The sequence below is a fragment of the Chenopodium album genome, chromosome 3 (genome assembly GCF_948465745.1).
Source record: "Chenopodium album chromosome 3, dcCheAlbu1.1, whole genome shotgun sequence".
Taxonomy (NCBI): domain Eukaryota; kingdom Viridiplantae; phylum Streptophyta; class Magnoliopsida; order Caryophyllales; family Amaranthaceae; genus Chenopodium; species Chenopodium album.
Window position 1 is genome coordinate 8,544,722 of NC_137836.1, and position 16,376 is coordinate 8,561,097.

At 34.6% G+C, this 16,376-nt stretch overlaps 1 protein-coding gene across 1 annotated transcript; it reads right to left on the minus strand.

Moving 5' to 3' along the window:
- Nucleotides 1-582: 582 nt before the first annotated feature.
- On the minus strand, nucleotides 583-1,176 carry LOC145624801 (zinc finger BED domain-containing protein DAYSLEEPER-like). The gene has a single exon (XM_081677888.1). It carries the CDS (start codon nucleotides 1,174-1,176, stop codon nucleotides 583-585), a length of 594 nt encoding a protein of 197 aa, XP_081534014.1.
- Nucleotides 1,177-16,376: the final 15,200 nt, after the last annotated feature.

The window sequence follows — 16,376 nt, forward strand, 5'->3', positions numbered from 1 at the left end:
TTTTTTCATAAAAAGATCTGAACTTCTCTTTTCATTTATTAACAATAATCTAACCTTTAATACATTAGAAAAGTAAAGATTGGAAGTAGGATATTTGGTTCCGGAAAAGGCTAGTGTAACATCATGAAAAACTTTCAAAAACTTGCATATTTTCTCTACTCTACCCCATTCTTCTGTGGAAGGACAATGAATATAGTTGGCATCAAATTTTTGAAAGTGAATTAAAGATTTTTTGAAATACAAAGCACTATCAAGCATCATGTAAGTGGAGTTCCATCTAGTGGGAACATCTTGTTGTAAAGATCGAGTTGATTAAAGTTCAACATGTGCTACACAACTTAAGAATCTTTGTTTTCTAGCTTGAGAACTCTTACAATATTTAACACTCTCTCTAATCTTACACACATCCCCATAAATCTCTTTTAAACCATCTTGAACAACTAGATTAAGATTTTTAGCAAAAACATCATTTGAAAAAGCATTATCTAATGTAATTGAGAAAATGTTTTTTTGAATGCCCTATTCCTTTAACAACCCATCCACATGATCACATAAATGAATGCCGCTATGAGGGGGAGCAATTTAAGAGAAGTTCAACATCTTTTTTTGCAAATACCAATATTTATTAACATAATGAGTTGTTAATAAAATGTATCCATCAGTGGTTATGGAAGTCCAACAATCAGAGGTCAATGCAATTCTACCAGAAGAAGAGGCCAACACATTTTTCAATTGCTCTTTTTCCTTTTTATGCATCTTAAGCATATCAGATTTAATGGTATTTCTTGAGACAGGTTTGAAATTAGGATTCAGATAAGAAAATAATATCCTAACACCCTTATACTCCACAAATTGAAAAGGCAGATCATGCTCAACAATAACAAGACACAACAATTCACGAAAATAGGTAGCATCAAATTCAGGCATTCTATTTCCTACACCAGAAGATGTTTTCCCTAAAATCATTCCTGTTCCATTTTTATTATCACCATTAAAGCACACAACACACTTTTTACATTTGCAAATCAAATTACCATTTTCATCAGGCTCTTCCAAAAACTCAAAATGCACCCAAACATCAGAAGAAAGGCGACGTTGGCATTTCTTACCAGTAAAAAGCACACGAGGTGTTTTAGGGGAAGCTTTGTGGCTTTTGGTCTTTCCCTTATTATCCATTGTTGAATCAATTTCTCCATCCTCTCTGAAAGAAAGTTCTTGAATATTGTTGGACATAATTACTTCCTGCCAAATTACATTAACTAGAACTACTTCTTTTATCATCCAAAAAATTAGATACTTGTAAATAAACAAAAAAATCAATTCATACAATCCATAACAAAATCATTAAATCAATCTGTATAATTAGTATAATGCTTATATCAATTGTATAATTACATAAAATCAATAACTAGCATAAAAATAACAAAATCAATTCGTATAATCCATAAATTAATTCGTATAATTACATAAACTAGCATAAATTCGCATAAATCCATAAATCAATTTGTATAATTACATAAACCAGCATAAATTTGCATAAATCAATTCGTATTATTAAATAAACTAGCATAAATTCGCATAAATCTATAAATTAATTCGTATAATTACATAAACCAGCATAAATTTGCATAAATCAATTTGTATATACTTTTAAAATAACAAAATCAATTCTTATTGTAAGGAGGGTGTTCCCGTCTAAGGGGTCCTCTCCTTAAATGCCCTTGGCCGCTTAAAAGCCTAGGACTTTACACTTGTTAGGGTGTATTAGGATTTGAATTCCTGACTGTTTGGGAGACCTTGAATTAGAAATGATTCTATCATACACGCTTTTTTGTAAGGAACAAGTAGGATTCGCCAATGAGTTTTAGGAAAACCCATAAACCTCGTTCATGCCTTTCTCCCAAGTAGAGTTCAAGGGATATTTAGCGTGAATCGTAAGTTTACCCATGTCCAAATTGGTCTACATAAACCAGAAATGAGTTCGAGAGCTAGGTGTAGGGAATAATTCAAGCTTTAATCCCACTAGCTTGAACCCCACTGTGATCATACACTAAAGTACGGTGCCGTCCAAAAGGGAAGAAGATAGAGCAAAAGAGTCGCCAACAAGTTTTTAGGAACTTGTAAACCGTTCACGAGGTGAAGGTTACACCCCTTAACGATCCAAGAGATCGTCAACTCCATAAGGTCTAGAACCAAATAAGGGTTCGGGGATGAAGGTACAAATTCAAGCTAAAAGAGATTGAACCTGCCCTAATAATAGGCCCCTACTTTATTCTGATCGTATTCATGTACGCTTTTCAATTAACATGCAATCAATAGATTTAACCCTAAACTTGTTTATCTATGTTGGTTGAATTTAATGCACAAATAAATCTATTATTGGCGATCACTTGATATTATAATCATATTAACCCTAACAAGATTATTAATTATCTTATTAAGCGTGATTACAAGTACCAAATTCCCTTTAAGCATGCATAGAAGGTGTGATCAAGCAATAACAATAAATATCATCAAGCAACATAATAATAATCAATAATCATGAATAATAATTATAATAATCATAATAATAATAATATCATCATAAATAAAATAATCATCATCAAAATAATAATAATAATAATAATAATAATAATAATAATAATAATAATATTCATGATCATCATAAATTATAACAATTATAATCATAATCATGTTCATGTTAACATTAAAGCATAATGATAGCAAGATCCTAGGCATGATACTAACAAGATTAATAACAAACCCTAGCACGTCACTAAGCAATAAAAATCAAATCTTTAGCCCTAACATGATACTAACAATCACAAATATTAGGAAGAACATAGGAAGCATCGCAGGAATCATAATAAGCATATTTGATATTAAAATTACCCTAGACATGATACTAGGAATATCATAATAACAATGTAAACATGATATCTACATCATAACATCAATAAAAACCATTAAAGTACTTACTTTGATGCCTCGTACCTCTTTCTAATAACAAAATACACACGTTAGTAACTTCAAGGAAAATAATAATTAAAACAATTAAGTTAAATAATTGAAAGAGAGATTTGGGACCAAACCCTCAGAAATTAAACCTTTCACGTCTAGGGCGAAGGCAACTTCGAATATGGCTAGGTGTATCTAAGTCTTGCGAATGCGGAATTTTGTATTTGAGAAAAGACTAGTTTAGAAAAAAAGAGAGAGAATAATCAAGAAAATCTTGATGAGAGTTCGTGAGAATTGGTGAATGATTAAGAGAGAATTAGAGAATTAATGATTGCGAATGAAAACTGATTGTAGGTGAATGATGGATGTAGATGATGAACGAAAACGGAGTTTTTAATACGATATTTATAGAGAAAATCAGCCAAAAAGATAAATTAAACAAAACAGAGTCTGACGCATAGAAAACAGAGCTGGCGCCACCCTTGGCTAACTGGCGCCAGGCACCAACACTAGCGCCAGGCGCCAGGCCTGGTTCCAGGCGCCAAGGCCTGGGGTTAGGCGCCAAGCTTATTTCCAACGCGTTTTCGAAAATCAGATAAGTTTACCGTACAGGAGGATTAAATCATATAATTTCCTTGAAAATGCTATTTGATTTTGATTAAAACTCTGAAAAGTCAACAAAAGTCAATTTCTCAATGCTAATTGAATTAGGAATGAAAAGAACCTTCTAGAAGATTCTAGAAGACTAAAACCATTCCTAATTGCATTAGGAATGATAAATCATATTTGGCCCTCTCCTAGATCATTGGGCCGTATATAAGGCTCAAACCGGCCCAGTTTAGTAAATTGGTCATAATTTCCTCAATATTCATCGGAATTGGGCTTATAATATATCGTTGGAAAAGTCTTTGCAAGCCCCATCCAACTACACTACTATTGGACCCATATCATGGATCAACCAAACTGGATTGGCTGTTTTCTTAAAATAAGTTTTCAAAAACAAAGAGAAGAGAAAAGAATTAAAACTTTCCGCAACATTAGACTTTCCACACTTTCGCTTCATTTGATGATGATTCGACGTGAAAGGTACTCATCACTTGGTTTGGTTTTGGGGAGACACAAATGGGTGTCTACACTAGGGTTCCAAGATAACGTTCCCTTTAGAAGGGAATCGCGATCCTAGCCCTAGTGCGGCCTCTACTAGCTCTTCCTTTGCACAATTTCATCACCAAACAATATATGCAACGTGATACCTAAAACTAAGTTAGTTGATTTTATTTACACGTATTAATCATGTAGGAATTACATTACAAAAGTCGTTATTCTTAAAAAAACAAATTCGTGAAGAGAACAAGAAATAAACAATATTCTCCTTGTCTTTAGTGATAAAACAACAATTAATTATTCAAATTCTAGTCTTGATTAACGAAAGAGTACTATGTGAATTAATTAATTAGAATTTTGTTTAAAGTGATGAAACAACACTAATTAATCAATTAAAGTTGTTTAAACAATAAAAGAAAAGTGATTTATCTAAGTGCTCAGGAAACTAACCGTTCTTCTATGTATGCTTAGATCTCCGTCTTAGATGTTTCTGGACCTTCTTTCTTCTTTGTACCTCCAAGGGATTCAATGGATGGATTAGGGTTGTAGAGTAGTTGGGAAGAAAGAGGAAAAAGTAGTATGATAGTAAGAGGGTTTGAGAAATTAGGGATTTCAGAAATTTAGGGTTTTTAATTTTGATTTTCTGTCTGTTTAGAGCTGTGCGAAGACCCCTTTTTATAGGCGTAGGAATCTCGATTTAGGGTTTTAGAGCCGCACCGTAAGGTGTCGCGCGCAACACTTTGAGTCGCGCTTGTGTGCCGCGCCAATCTCAATGAGTCGCGTGCGCCAGCCGCGCGCAACTGATTGAGTTGCGCTGGTTTGCGGTTTGCCTTATACGAAAATGCGTTTTTAAAACTTCCATAACTTTTAATTGCGAAGTTGGATTTAGGCATGTGAGATATAAATGGAAAGATCTGGAATTCTACTTTCCAATGCCTTTAAAATTAGGTTAAAATCTGTTATGGATCATAAGTAATGGCCGTTGGAGTGCAAGGGTGTCGGTTTTGGGCCTGGTTTAGTGTTTTGATCATAACTTCTTCGTTTCTGCTCGGAATTGGGCTTATAATATACCGTTGGAAAGCTCTTTGAAAGGGCTATCCATCTGTATAAGCCTTGCACGAGAATTTGATGGTTGGTTAATTTTTTTGGCTCGGTAGTTTTACATTGTAGGTTCCATTGAATCCAATCATTGTATTTGACGCATTTGGGTCCGTTATTAATCAAGTTTAAACATGTATGAACACTTTTTAGACCTAATTAGTAATCAGACAAGGCTCTAAGACAACTTTTTCTCAAAATGGGTTTCAAGTTACTTCATAATGCTTTTCGTTGTCCATAAACACTTCAACTTTGATCTAGCATGAAGAATGGGTTTTTATAACATCTTCACACTTCCTTTTCGGGACAAGAGGCCAAAAGTAGGTGTCTACATTTAGCCCTCACTTTGATTGAGTCTAGAATAGACGATGATCAAAGAAATCAAGGAAATAAATCTGAGACTCATTCTGCGAAGTTCTCTAAGGCTAGAGAATCTTTCAGTAATGTTTAAGTATGTCGAAACAGTCCTTGGTTCGCTTAGTGTTTGAAACAAGTAGCTATTAAGGCTAGAAAAAGTTTTCTCTAGTCTTAACGTGCCAAAGAATCCAGATTGATCCTTTGCAATTTGTAGAACACTTTTACAAGTAAAGGTGCTCTGGGCGATGTCAAGTCATGAGAAGAGATCGGTTTTAAAAAGAATAAAAGGGGATGATTTCCTCTCAATCATGTCATCGTTGGTCTAAAGTTCCTTGATATGTCATTGAAACTTTAGCCTGACTTTAACAAAGTAAAAAGAATGAAAAAGGGTTTTCGATATTCGAACCGAAAAAGGTCCGGCATTCGAGCCGAGTCCGGTATTCGAATCGGATGTCCACAAGATAGAAATACATGTCTCAGGACTGGAGGCATATATCAAAATCCAGCTAGAGGGAAGAAAGTCAGCAACTCTCTGAGCAGTTTTTTCCACAAGATGATAACACGTGTCTCAAGACTGGGGGCACGTGACTACATGGGTGCGACATCGTCTCGTCGCTCTTTATACGGGGGGTGGACGGACACCCTAACTATCCAGTAAGTTAGTAAGCTCACTAACTACTGTATTTGCTTCCATTCAAGAAGTGCTTGTTCTTGAAGGTTCAGCGCCTGTCGACTCGTAAGCTAACGCCTACAGTAAATAGTCTACCTTTTAGTTCCGAGAGGTAGATCTCGCAAAGCTTGGGTAGAGGTGAAATTTTACACAACACCTACGCCGTACAATTTTACGCTGTACGCTACGCCATTTGCATTTTTACGCTGCATGAAAACGCCTTCTTTTTGCTTTGGACGTGAAAAAAAAGAAAACCCGGACACTTATAACGTCAGTACAGTAAAATGACAAACCTGTCTATGGGTGTTTTTATGTAGAGCACCACCACGGAACGTCTTAAGGCACGCTTATGAAAAACGTTCAAAACGTATGCTTGGGGAAGGCACAAAGCACGGTGTGCATGTAAAATGATGCAAAAAACTATCAAATAAGAAAATAAACTACAAATTCAAAGCAATTAAAAAAGGATTTTGATAATTTGCGCGCCATTACGTCTAATAACGAGCCAAAACCGTTGAAAAAATGATCAAACGGATCAAAATCCGGATACCGGTCATTTTAGTGACCAGTATCCGCATGCAACTCAGTAGGTCACGCTGGCCAGGCGTGCGCATCATTCTGAGTTGCGCTTGTCTGTCACGCGCAACTGATTCAGCTGCGCGCGACACTTAGTTCAGCAAAAAGAAAATCGCGGAGCGCGATTTTTCATTTTGTTCTCTCTCTCTCCTTTCTTCACGATTTTCGCTTCTTTCTTTCTCTAAAGAGCTCGGATTTTCTTGTTTTTTCGAAGTTAAAGGAAGTAGATCTCGTCCCTTATTTATTTTTACCATAATCCTATGTAAGTTTTTGCTAAAATTCATTCCCTTTTGGCTGAGTTTTGGGCGATTTTCGAACCATTAAACCCCAAATTTCGAATTTGGTGGTTTTTTTATTCGGCTTATTTCCATGAAATTGTTAGCTCCATGTCAAACCCCAAATTTTGAATTTTAGGCGATTTTCAAACCATTAAACCCCAAATTCATTCCCTTATGCTATGTTTAAGGAGCATTTTTGTAATACCCCTCATGATTGCATCAAAAGGATTTGATATACTACTCATATCAACAAGATGCATCTTCCTTTTATGGAGCTCACACGCTAAGAATACTCCATAGTTAAGCGTGCTTGGCTGCGAGTAGTCTTGGGATGGATGACCTCCTGGGAATTCTTCTTGGGGTGCGCATGAGTGAGGACAAAATGCGCCGGAAGGACTTGTGTTGGTTTATGGGGACATTTATTGGCCCTCGATGCGCATTTCGTGACAATAGGCACCTCTCTAATTTGTTTGGGGTCGGGGTGTTACAAATGGTATCAGAGCAACCCTGCGACCACGTGCTGACCGTGGATAATTAATCCTATGTCAGTCGTCTAGCGGGGGAGAATTCTTGGGCCATATGGCCGTAGCCAGACTGGATGTAACACTTTGGCTACCCAGTTGTCATTAGGCGTAATACTGGAGTCCCTAGCTTTCCAGGCGCAACGAGGGCGTTGCCGTTCTCAAGTGGGGGTGTATGTAATACCCCTCATGATTGCTTCAAAATGATTTGATATAATACTCATATCAACAAGATGCATCTTCCTTTTATAGAGCTCATACGCTAAGAATACTCCATAGTTAAGCGTGATTGGCTAGGAGTAGTCTTGGGATGGGTGACCTCCTGGGAAGTTTTCTCGGGGTGTGCATGAGTGAGGGAAAAATGCGCCGGAAGGACTTGTGTTGGTTACCTTGCATGAACATTTCTTCGTTTTAATATGTTCTTGTTTTTTTCCGTCGAATCTGTTGTTTTACTTGATCATTTTGGTTATACTTGTTTATTATGAAGTGAATTATAGTATTGGAACTAATATAACTTTCATAAATTATGTTTTGAAAATTTTGAAATTGGAAAATATTGAACAAAGTGTACTCTTAGCTTTTTTTTCTCTCTTTTTTTTTTCTTTTTCTTTTTTTTTTTTTTTTTTTGCCATGTTCAAACTTCAAAATTCATTGGTAGACGATAATTGTATTAATGTTACTATTATTCGCCTAAGAGTAGCTGATTCTTTGAGATTTTAGAATATAATCTATTGAATGCTTAGTTGAAACTGGTATAGGATGGCTCTTGTGGGTGTTGGAAGCCTCCGTTTACTGAGTATAACTGCAGGTATCGTAGCCCCCAAGTATAGGTGGCATTCGACTTGTTTTCATGAATTTGTTTGTTTGTATTGCAACAAATTTCATGCGAAGTTGTAAAGTATTAATCCTATATGAGCATATCAAGCATATATGTGTTTTTTTTTTGTTCTAATTTTGACTTTGTGCTTGAACTTTATTTCTCTTTTGTTTTGCTCACATAGACTATACTTGTTAATTTTAATGTAAATTGAAGTGTTTAGAACAACAATTAGGCATTAAAATTATAAATGAAATTTTGAACTTTTATAATAACATGAATTTGTTCTTTGCGACTCATGTTTATTTTTTCATGCGTAAGTTTCAAAATTGGTTTTATCAATGATAAAAATAACCGACGGTTATTATTATTCACTTATAAAACTGTGTTCTCAAGATTTGCGCAAAACTAGTTAGTTTAGGAAATTTTTGAAGACATCATCGAACTAGAGTAGTTTGGCTATACTTCGGGCTTTTGATCCCCCATTTTATGTTATCGAATATTGTAGCCCCCAATGTTGGGTGACTTCGATGACTTGTTTGTTTTTAATAATTAGACCCTTTCATGTTGCTTGAAATGGGTCTAGAAATCCCGTGTTTCGTCTTATTATGATAACGACTAGGATCTTAGAAACGATTAAACTAGTGTGTTTAAATCGTTTTTTGACCATTCATAATTTTAACAAAGAAATTTGCTAAGTCTAGTAATATTGGTCATTCATTAGAACAAGTAAGAGGAAAAATGAAATGTTGTTCAAATTTTTTCGTCTATTCTTGCTACTTTTGAATTCTTTCTCTTGAGTTCGAATTTTGTCAATGTTTTGAAGCTTGAGAAAGTAGATGTTATCCTCCTTGCGAAATTCCAATGGAGAATAATTTAGAATAAAGACTCCTTAATTTAGAATTTAGGAGTCTTTTGTCTACATTCTAACTCATGAAATTGTTTGTCTTATGTTAATTATGTGTCTTGATACAATTTTCATGATGAATGATTGAGTACTAAACTTTCGTATGAGAAAGTATTTTTTATGTATCATGATTTTATTTCTTTTCTCTTTACTAGTCATACTCTCTAATCTCTAGAGTAAATTGAGCTATTGAAACAACAATTATGCACTAAGATTAGTTCTTGAAGTTTTAACTTGAAAATGGCTCGAATATGTAACTTGAAAATGGCCAAGTTCAATTGTAAACTTAGTTTTCAAAGGAACAAAATGATTATTAAATCATTGTGATGCATTTGAAAATTGTAAGGCTCGAGTTCTACGCAAACCATTTGTAGTTTAGGCGATTCTCGAAAGTAGCTCAAATGGCATAAATATCTCATTTTATTTTTTTGTTGATATTGAATCCCCCATGTGTCGGGTTACGCGCATTCTTGCTATTTCACAAGCCTTGGAGCCCCCACTTTGGGGTATTTCTAATAACTTGCTATTGTTTAGGTCATTCATATAATCATGATATTCGGATGGACCTATGTATGTATCCTATTTTTGTTTTTTAGATACTTAGGACAATGACATGGCTTTTGCATTTAAGTTAAAGTCATGTTCAAGAAAGCAAGTTAGTTCTTTGCTTGTTTACAAACCAAAAACAATTGTGTTTAAGGTTTAGTAATCTTACCTAATGTCTAAACGTTTGTAAAGATCATTGCGGTGATTTTATTCTCAAAGTTGATTTAGAACATCAAATATTTTCTTTGTTCTTATCAATCTTTGATTTTTGTCTTGTAGGTGGTTCGTTTACCACCCCTTAGCCAATATTCGCAGGAGAACTAAGCGAGAACAAGTTCGAGTCAAGAATAAGTTGAATCTTGATTCATTCCTTTTGGAAATATTTATGTATACGCATGTATTATCCAAACGGTTATTGAGAATCTGAAAATTTATTATTTGAGAAAACAAAAATTCAGAATGGAAATTTTGAATACTATTTTTATTAGAAACATGTTGTTTCGAATTAGTATTCAAAATTTGAAAAGGGTCCAATAGTTTGTTTTGAAAAGCAACTTTTTCTAGTAGGCAAAAATCATAATCATATTGTTTTCAAAACTGGACCCAAAATGGACAGAAAAGTCTAGCTCGTAATTGAGTATGACTTTTTTGTCCAAGATTGATGAAGGTAAGTTGTAATTTGCAACTTATTTCAACAAATATATGAAAATGTGAGCAAACTTTTGTATATCCAATTTTGTCATCTCTCCCTTTTTAGTGTTTGTCATCATTGTCATACTTTGATAATTGAAAGTGAAGTTCTTCCAATTAAAAAGTGTCGTAGTTTGAAAATGAATGCTTATCAAACTTAGGTTTGGTGGAGTGTTAGAATAATTCATAAAATCGTTCTAATCATTCTCCAAAATATGGTCTTATTTCGAAACGAGAATCGAGGTAAGACCTATATTTTTGTAGCCCCCAAGTGTAACCTTCGGTGGCTTTTGCAGTTCATGTATACATATGCTAGGGGATATTTCTCATGTTTTTTTTTTTTTTTTTTTTTGAATACCCAAGGTTTGTTTTTTTTTTTTTTTAGTTTGTGGAATATTGCATATGTTTATCATGAATTGTTTGATCAAGTAACATAATTAATTATCTTGGTCAAATAATAGGAAGTGGTATTCTTCCCTTTGTCATTTTAAAGTTATTAAGATGGTGCATAATAAGCTTTGCATGACATTGATTTCGCAGCATAAATAGCGTGTTCAAATCTGTAAGTAGAATGAAGTGGGGATGTCCGAAAAAATTATACTATTTTTCAAGTATTTTAGTTGCCAAATGGGAGGGATCATCCCGACTTACCCCCTAAAAAAGAAATGAACAAAAAAGACGGATTTTTATAAAAAGGAAAAGGAATCCAACTTTCCCATAGAAGATTAAAGAAAGAAAATTAGAAATGTTTTTTGAAAAGCAAGGATTATTGACTTAATATTTGAATCATCGTGATAACTTGGCAGTGAGGTATACGTGTGATAGTGATAACGATCATTTTTTCATGTAGCGATCATGTTCAATCAATTTTCCTCGCTTAGAGAAGATGGAGATATCCCACGCAGGCATGCAGACGTATAAGCAAGAAGACCAATTCTCAAGAGTTGTAAAAGACATCTAGAGTTGACGTCGAGGCTGTCGATATATCAAATTGTATTAACTCTTTTTCTTTCTAGGCAATGTATATAGAACTTGAATTACCTTGGTAATAAATAGCCCTATTATTAAAAGAAAATAAGATAATTGTTTTTTTATTTTTTTTATATTTTTAGAGTGATAGTCATCTCATTTTTCTTTGGCAAAAATATGGAAAACATCGAATTTAATTTGATTCGATTGCTTTACTGAAAATGGTGTCAACAAGCCAATGGCTATCAAATCATCCAAATCATTTGATTTTTTTTATGTGATTTTGTAATCATAACTCAACACTTCATGCATTTTATATATGGGCATGACTACTCAATAGTAGGCCCATATGTGCAAAAGGCCTAAGGTTGGCCATATTTTCATGGAATGATGATTTTGGTACATGGTTATGGCCTGGTCTACCTCAAGGAGAGCCTTTCCAAGGTTGTAACGTGGCTAAGCTTGAGGTTATGAAGAATGGACAGGCTCGAGTATACTCCCAAAATCCCTTACTTTTGGTGCTTCTCGGATTAAAACCTTTTCTGCTTTATGTGGCAACTTCCTACATTAGGTGCCTTTTCCTTGTCGTCTCTCTCTCTCCTTTTTTTTTTCTCTTTTTTTTTTACGAGCTTTGTTTTGGGTTTAGAACGATTATTTTCTTTCTTTTGCATTGGATCATTCCTTTTTAGGCTTAGACTAACTTTGTGTCCCCCTCTTATGTTTCATTCCCCAATTTTCTATTTATATCTCTTTGCACCATTCCCATCTCAAGGTATGGAATAATGTAGGTTGAATAACTAAGGCTTAACTGACGAGGCTCAAAAGGGCTGCCAAAAAGATGGATTTCCTCTAAGGTTAATAACATGGGATTATCTTTGTGTAGTTTCAAGTTTCCTCCTGTGTTGGTGAAATCATCATATCCTTTGTTTGTGGGCCAAATATGGGCCTCTTTTCGTTCGATAGATCTAGTAAGCCAAAGCTTATCAAGATTCTTGAAGTGTTGAGTATGTATGCCTTTTTCATATTGCATGTTTGTATGTACGCGTTTTAATTTATGTGAGTCAATAACAATAAAAAGATTTAAAAGAGAACAAGATAGACGTACTTGAAAATATATTTTTTATTCATTAATTAATGAGAGTACAAAATAAGTAGATTCGACAGCATGAATCTCTTAATCTATCATAAAAAATAAAAAAATAAAAAAAACGTAGGAAAGAAACAAAACAAGACCTAGGATACTACATCTTGATTTGTTGACAACTTCTTAAGATTGCGTATTCGAGCTTTGTCCGTTTCCGACGTAGGTGAAATCCTCTCTAAAAATCTAGTCCATCTATATGATTCATGGTTTCATTTATCAAGTCCCTTTATTGTTCCCAAGTTATTGTAAATGGCACTTGTATGGTGGAGATATATTGTCTATGAACTTTGGGACAAGTTCATGATCCGGAGGTCTTTGTAAAAGAAGAGAAACCTTTGATCGCCATCTGGATAAGAGGTCAATGAAGCCTTCTTCCCCCCCCCCCCCTTGCTTAAGCAATTCAAGATCGCGCAAGGTATTTGTGAGCTCGATGTTATCTCCATATTGGGTTAAAAAACGCTTTTACAACGTCACTCCAAGTGAAAGTTTGTTTTGCATTGAGGATATAAAACCATGATCTAGCAGTTGGGTCCAATGAAAGAGGAAAAGTACATGTATATAGACTTTGCTCCACCTCTTTCAATGCTATGATTCCAATAAAGCTCATTAAGTGAGAACTAGGATTGTCCATAATCTTAAAGGTTGGTAAATCCGTAGTCAAGAACTTTTTTGGAAGAGTCTTGCCACTAGGTTGTGGTGCAAGCTCATAATTGAAGTACTTAATCCCTGAGCTAGCTCGAAGGATAAGTTTCTCTAAGACCTCTAGTCTTTCAGCTCTTGCTTTTTCTTGCAGAATGTTTCCTTTTTCTTTCTCTACTTTTATTTTATCCTTTCCTGCTTTTTTTTTTATGAGCCTTTAATTGGGCTTTTTCTTATCGTAGGGCCTTTAGGTTTTGGAGTTCCTGTCTAAGTTTCTCCAATGCTGCTTTGTCACCCATGATTGGACTAGTATGCGAATGTGGAATATGACCTAATAATGTGTGACACGAGAAATTGAGCGCGTTCACTTAAACCTTTCTGCCAAGCATTCAAATAATGAACCAAAGTCAAAATGATTGTTTTACCTTTTTTTATCCTTGTAATACGAATTCACTTTAAGCAAGTTTGTTGATGAAGAATGTCAAAAAATTCACGAACAATCATTAATGGAACGTCATGATTTGTGTTGACTTCAACAAGGTAATCACCTAAGGATTTTACTCTAAATGAATTGTTTTCGAAAAAGGTAGAAGAGAAAGAGAATAAAGTTGGATTGAAAGTGCGCATCAAATTTTTATAAATATTAATCGACCCGAACACACTCCATAAAATGATCGAATATACTATAGTATTTGTTGATAATTTAGATTACAATAGAGATCAATATCGTTTTTTTTTATTATGATTCTCATATTGCTCATCTTTAAAGGATAATGTGTTACTATTTGTTTAAAAAGAATGATGGCCTCCGAATGCAAAATTCAAGAAATAATTAAATCATTTTCTCGGTTTTATCATTCATTGCTTTCTTTTTTTTTTTTTTTATCACACACTCTATTTTTTTTTTTTTTTTTTTTTTTTGTATTACACTCTCTTTTTTTTAAGAACGATATCTCTTTTTTTTCGTTCTATTTCTTTTTTTTTGTGTGTGTGAGGCAATCATCCCAAGTAAAGTTCTCGGGATTTTCTTTTTAAACCATAGAAGAGGTAAATAAATTACTCTTAAATCAAGGTTGACCAATTACAACTAAAAAAAATAATGAACACGAGAATAGACACGTAAACATATTGATAACGTTCTATTAAGGGATGCGAACTTCTAATGACGAACTTCATGAGAAGTAATGTCATTAGTTTGATTATAAAGTACGTAAACGAATCATCATAATCAAAAATAGTATCGCGCGCAATTTTCCGTCTTGTGCTAAGGTGGAAGGTGCAACTTCTAGAGTAACATATTCCACATGCCTCTTTTTTTTTTTTTTTTTTTTTTTTGCATAAATGCAAGGACAATGATAAAAAACATGTTTTTGGACTTTTCAAAAATAAAAAAGACAATCAAAGTAAAAGTTAGACAATGTTGTTAGCCAAAGAGTTATTTTTAGCACCTACTTAACGATTAACCTTGAAGTGATAGTATCGTTTTCTCCGTATGATATTGCTCGTAACGAGCCAAAGTCAACGTTGGACAGTGGGCGCGCGCAAGACACAGTGTTGCGCGAGGGTGCCGCGCGCAACTTCTGAACTTGCGCTTGGAGGGCGCACGCAACTTTGACAGTTGCGCGTGCTACCAGGTAGGTTCGACATTTTTTTTTTTTTTGAAAATCGATGCGCAGATTTTTTTTTTTTTCTCGAACCACAATTTTTGCGATTTTTTTTTATTATATCTCTAGGTAACAAGTTGGAATAAGTTAGATTAGACACGAAGCACATAATCATGTAGTCACATAAGCACATAAAAGGAACCGTCAAAGCATATAATGTCATTCTAAGGTCAAGGCTTGGGTGTCCAAAGGTACCATATCTTAAGGAACGATGCACGAATCAATCACTCAACGTGTTGACCCACGACATAGCCCTCCCAACATTTTGTTGGCGATATGGGTGGGATAATTGTTATTGATTTTGGGATAGAAGCCTAGTGTTGGCAACCTCTAGTCAATGAGCCAATCCCCAATGGTTAAATTGTGCTATGATTATGCATGATGCAATGTTGCTTGTTTGAATTTTACTTTTGTGAAAAAGGAAGATATTATGCGTTCGAGTCTCACTCTCTAACTAGAGATTATCCAAGTTAGTTCTCGTTACAATCCATAGGCAACCTATTGTTGGAAACCTTGAACCATAACTATGAACTAATCTTGTAACCTCTGAGTCCCCAGTGGAGTCGCCACTGTAAGGAGGGTGATCCCATCGTAAGGGGGTCCTTCCTTAGATGCCCATGGCCTTTTAGAAGCCTAGGACTTTACATTTGTCAGGGTATATTAGGATTTGAATTCCTGACTGTTTGGGGGACCTTGAATTAGAAATAATTCTTTCATACACGCTTTTTTGTAAGGAACAAGTAGGAGTCGTCAATGAGTTTTAGGAAAACCCATAAACCTTGTTCATGTCTTTCTCCTAAGTACAGTTCAAGGGATATTTAGCAGGAATCATAAGTTTACCCATGCCCAAATTGGTCTACATAAACCAAAAATGAGTTCGGGAGCGAGGGTACCAAGATAACGTTCCCTTTAGAGGGGAATCGCGATCCTAGCCCTAGTGCGGCTTCTACTAGCTCTTCCTTTGCACAATTTCATCACCAAACAATATATGCAACGTGATACCTAAAACTAAGTTAGTTGATTTTATTTACACGCATTAATCATAAAGGAATTACATTGCAAAAGTCGTTATTCTTAATTAATTAAATTCTTGAAGAGAACAAGAAATAAACAATATTCGCCTTGTCTTTAGTGATAAAACAACAATTAATTATTCAAATTCTAGTCTTGATTAACGAAAGAGTACTATGTGAATTAATTAATTAGAATTTTGTTTAAAGTGATCAAACAACACTAATTAATAAATTAAAGTTGCTTAAACAATAAAAGAAAAGTGATTTATCTAAGTGCTTAGGAAACTAACCGTTCTTCTATGTATGCTTAGATCTCCGTCTTAGATGTTTATGGACCTTTTTTCTTCTTTGTACCTCCAAGGGATTCAATGGATGGATTAGGGTTGAATAGTAGTTGGAAAGAAAGAGGAAAAAGTAGTATGATA

Coding starts and splice junctions, on each gene's coding strand:
- LOC145624801 (XM_081677888.1), bottom strand. CDS start 1,176: ATGGATAATAAGGGAAAGACCAAAAGCCACAAAGCTTCCCCTAAAACA.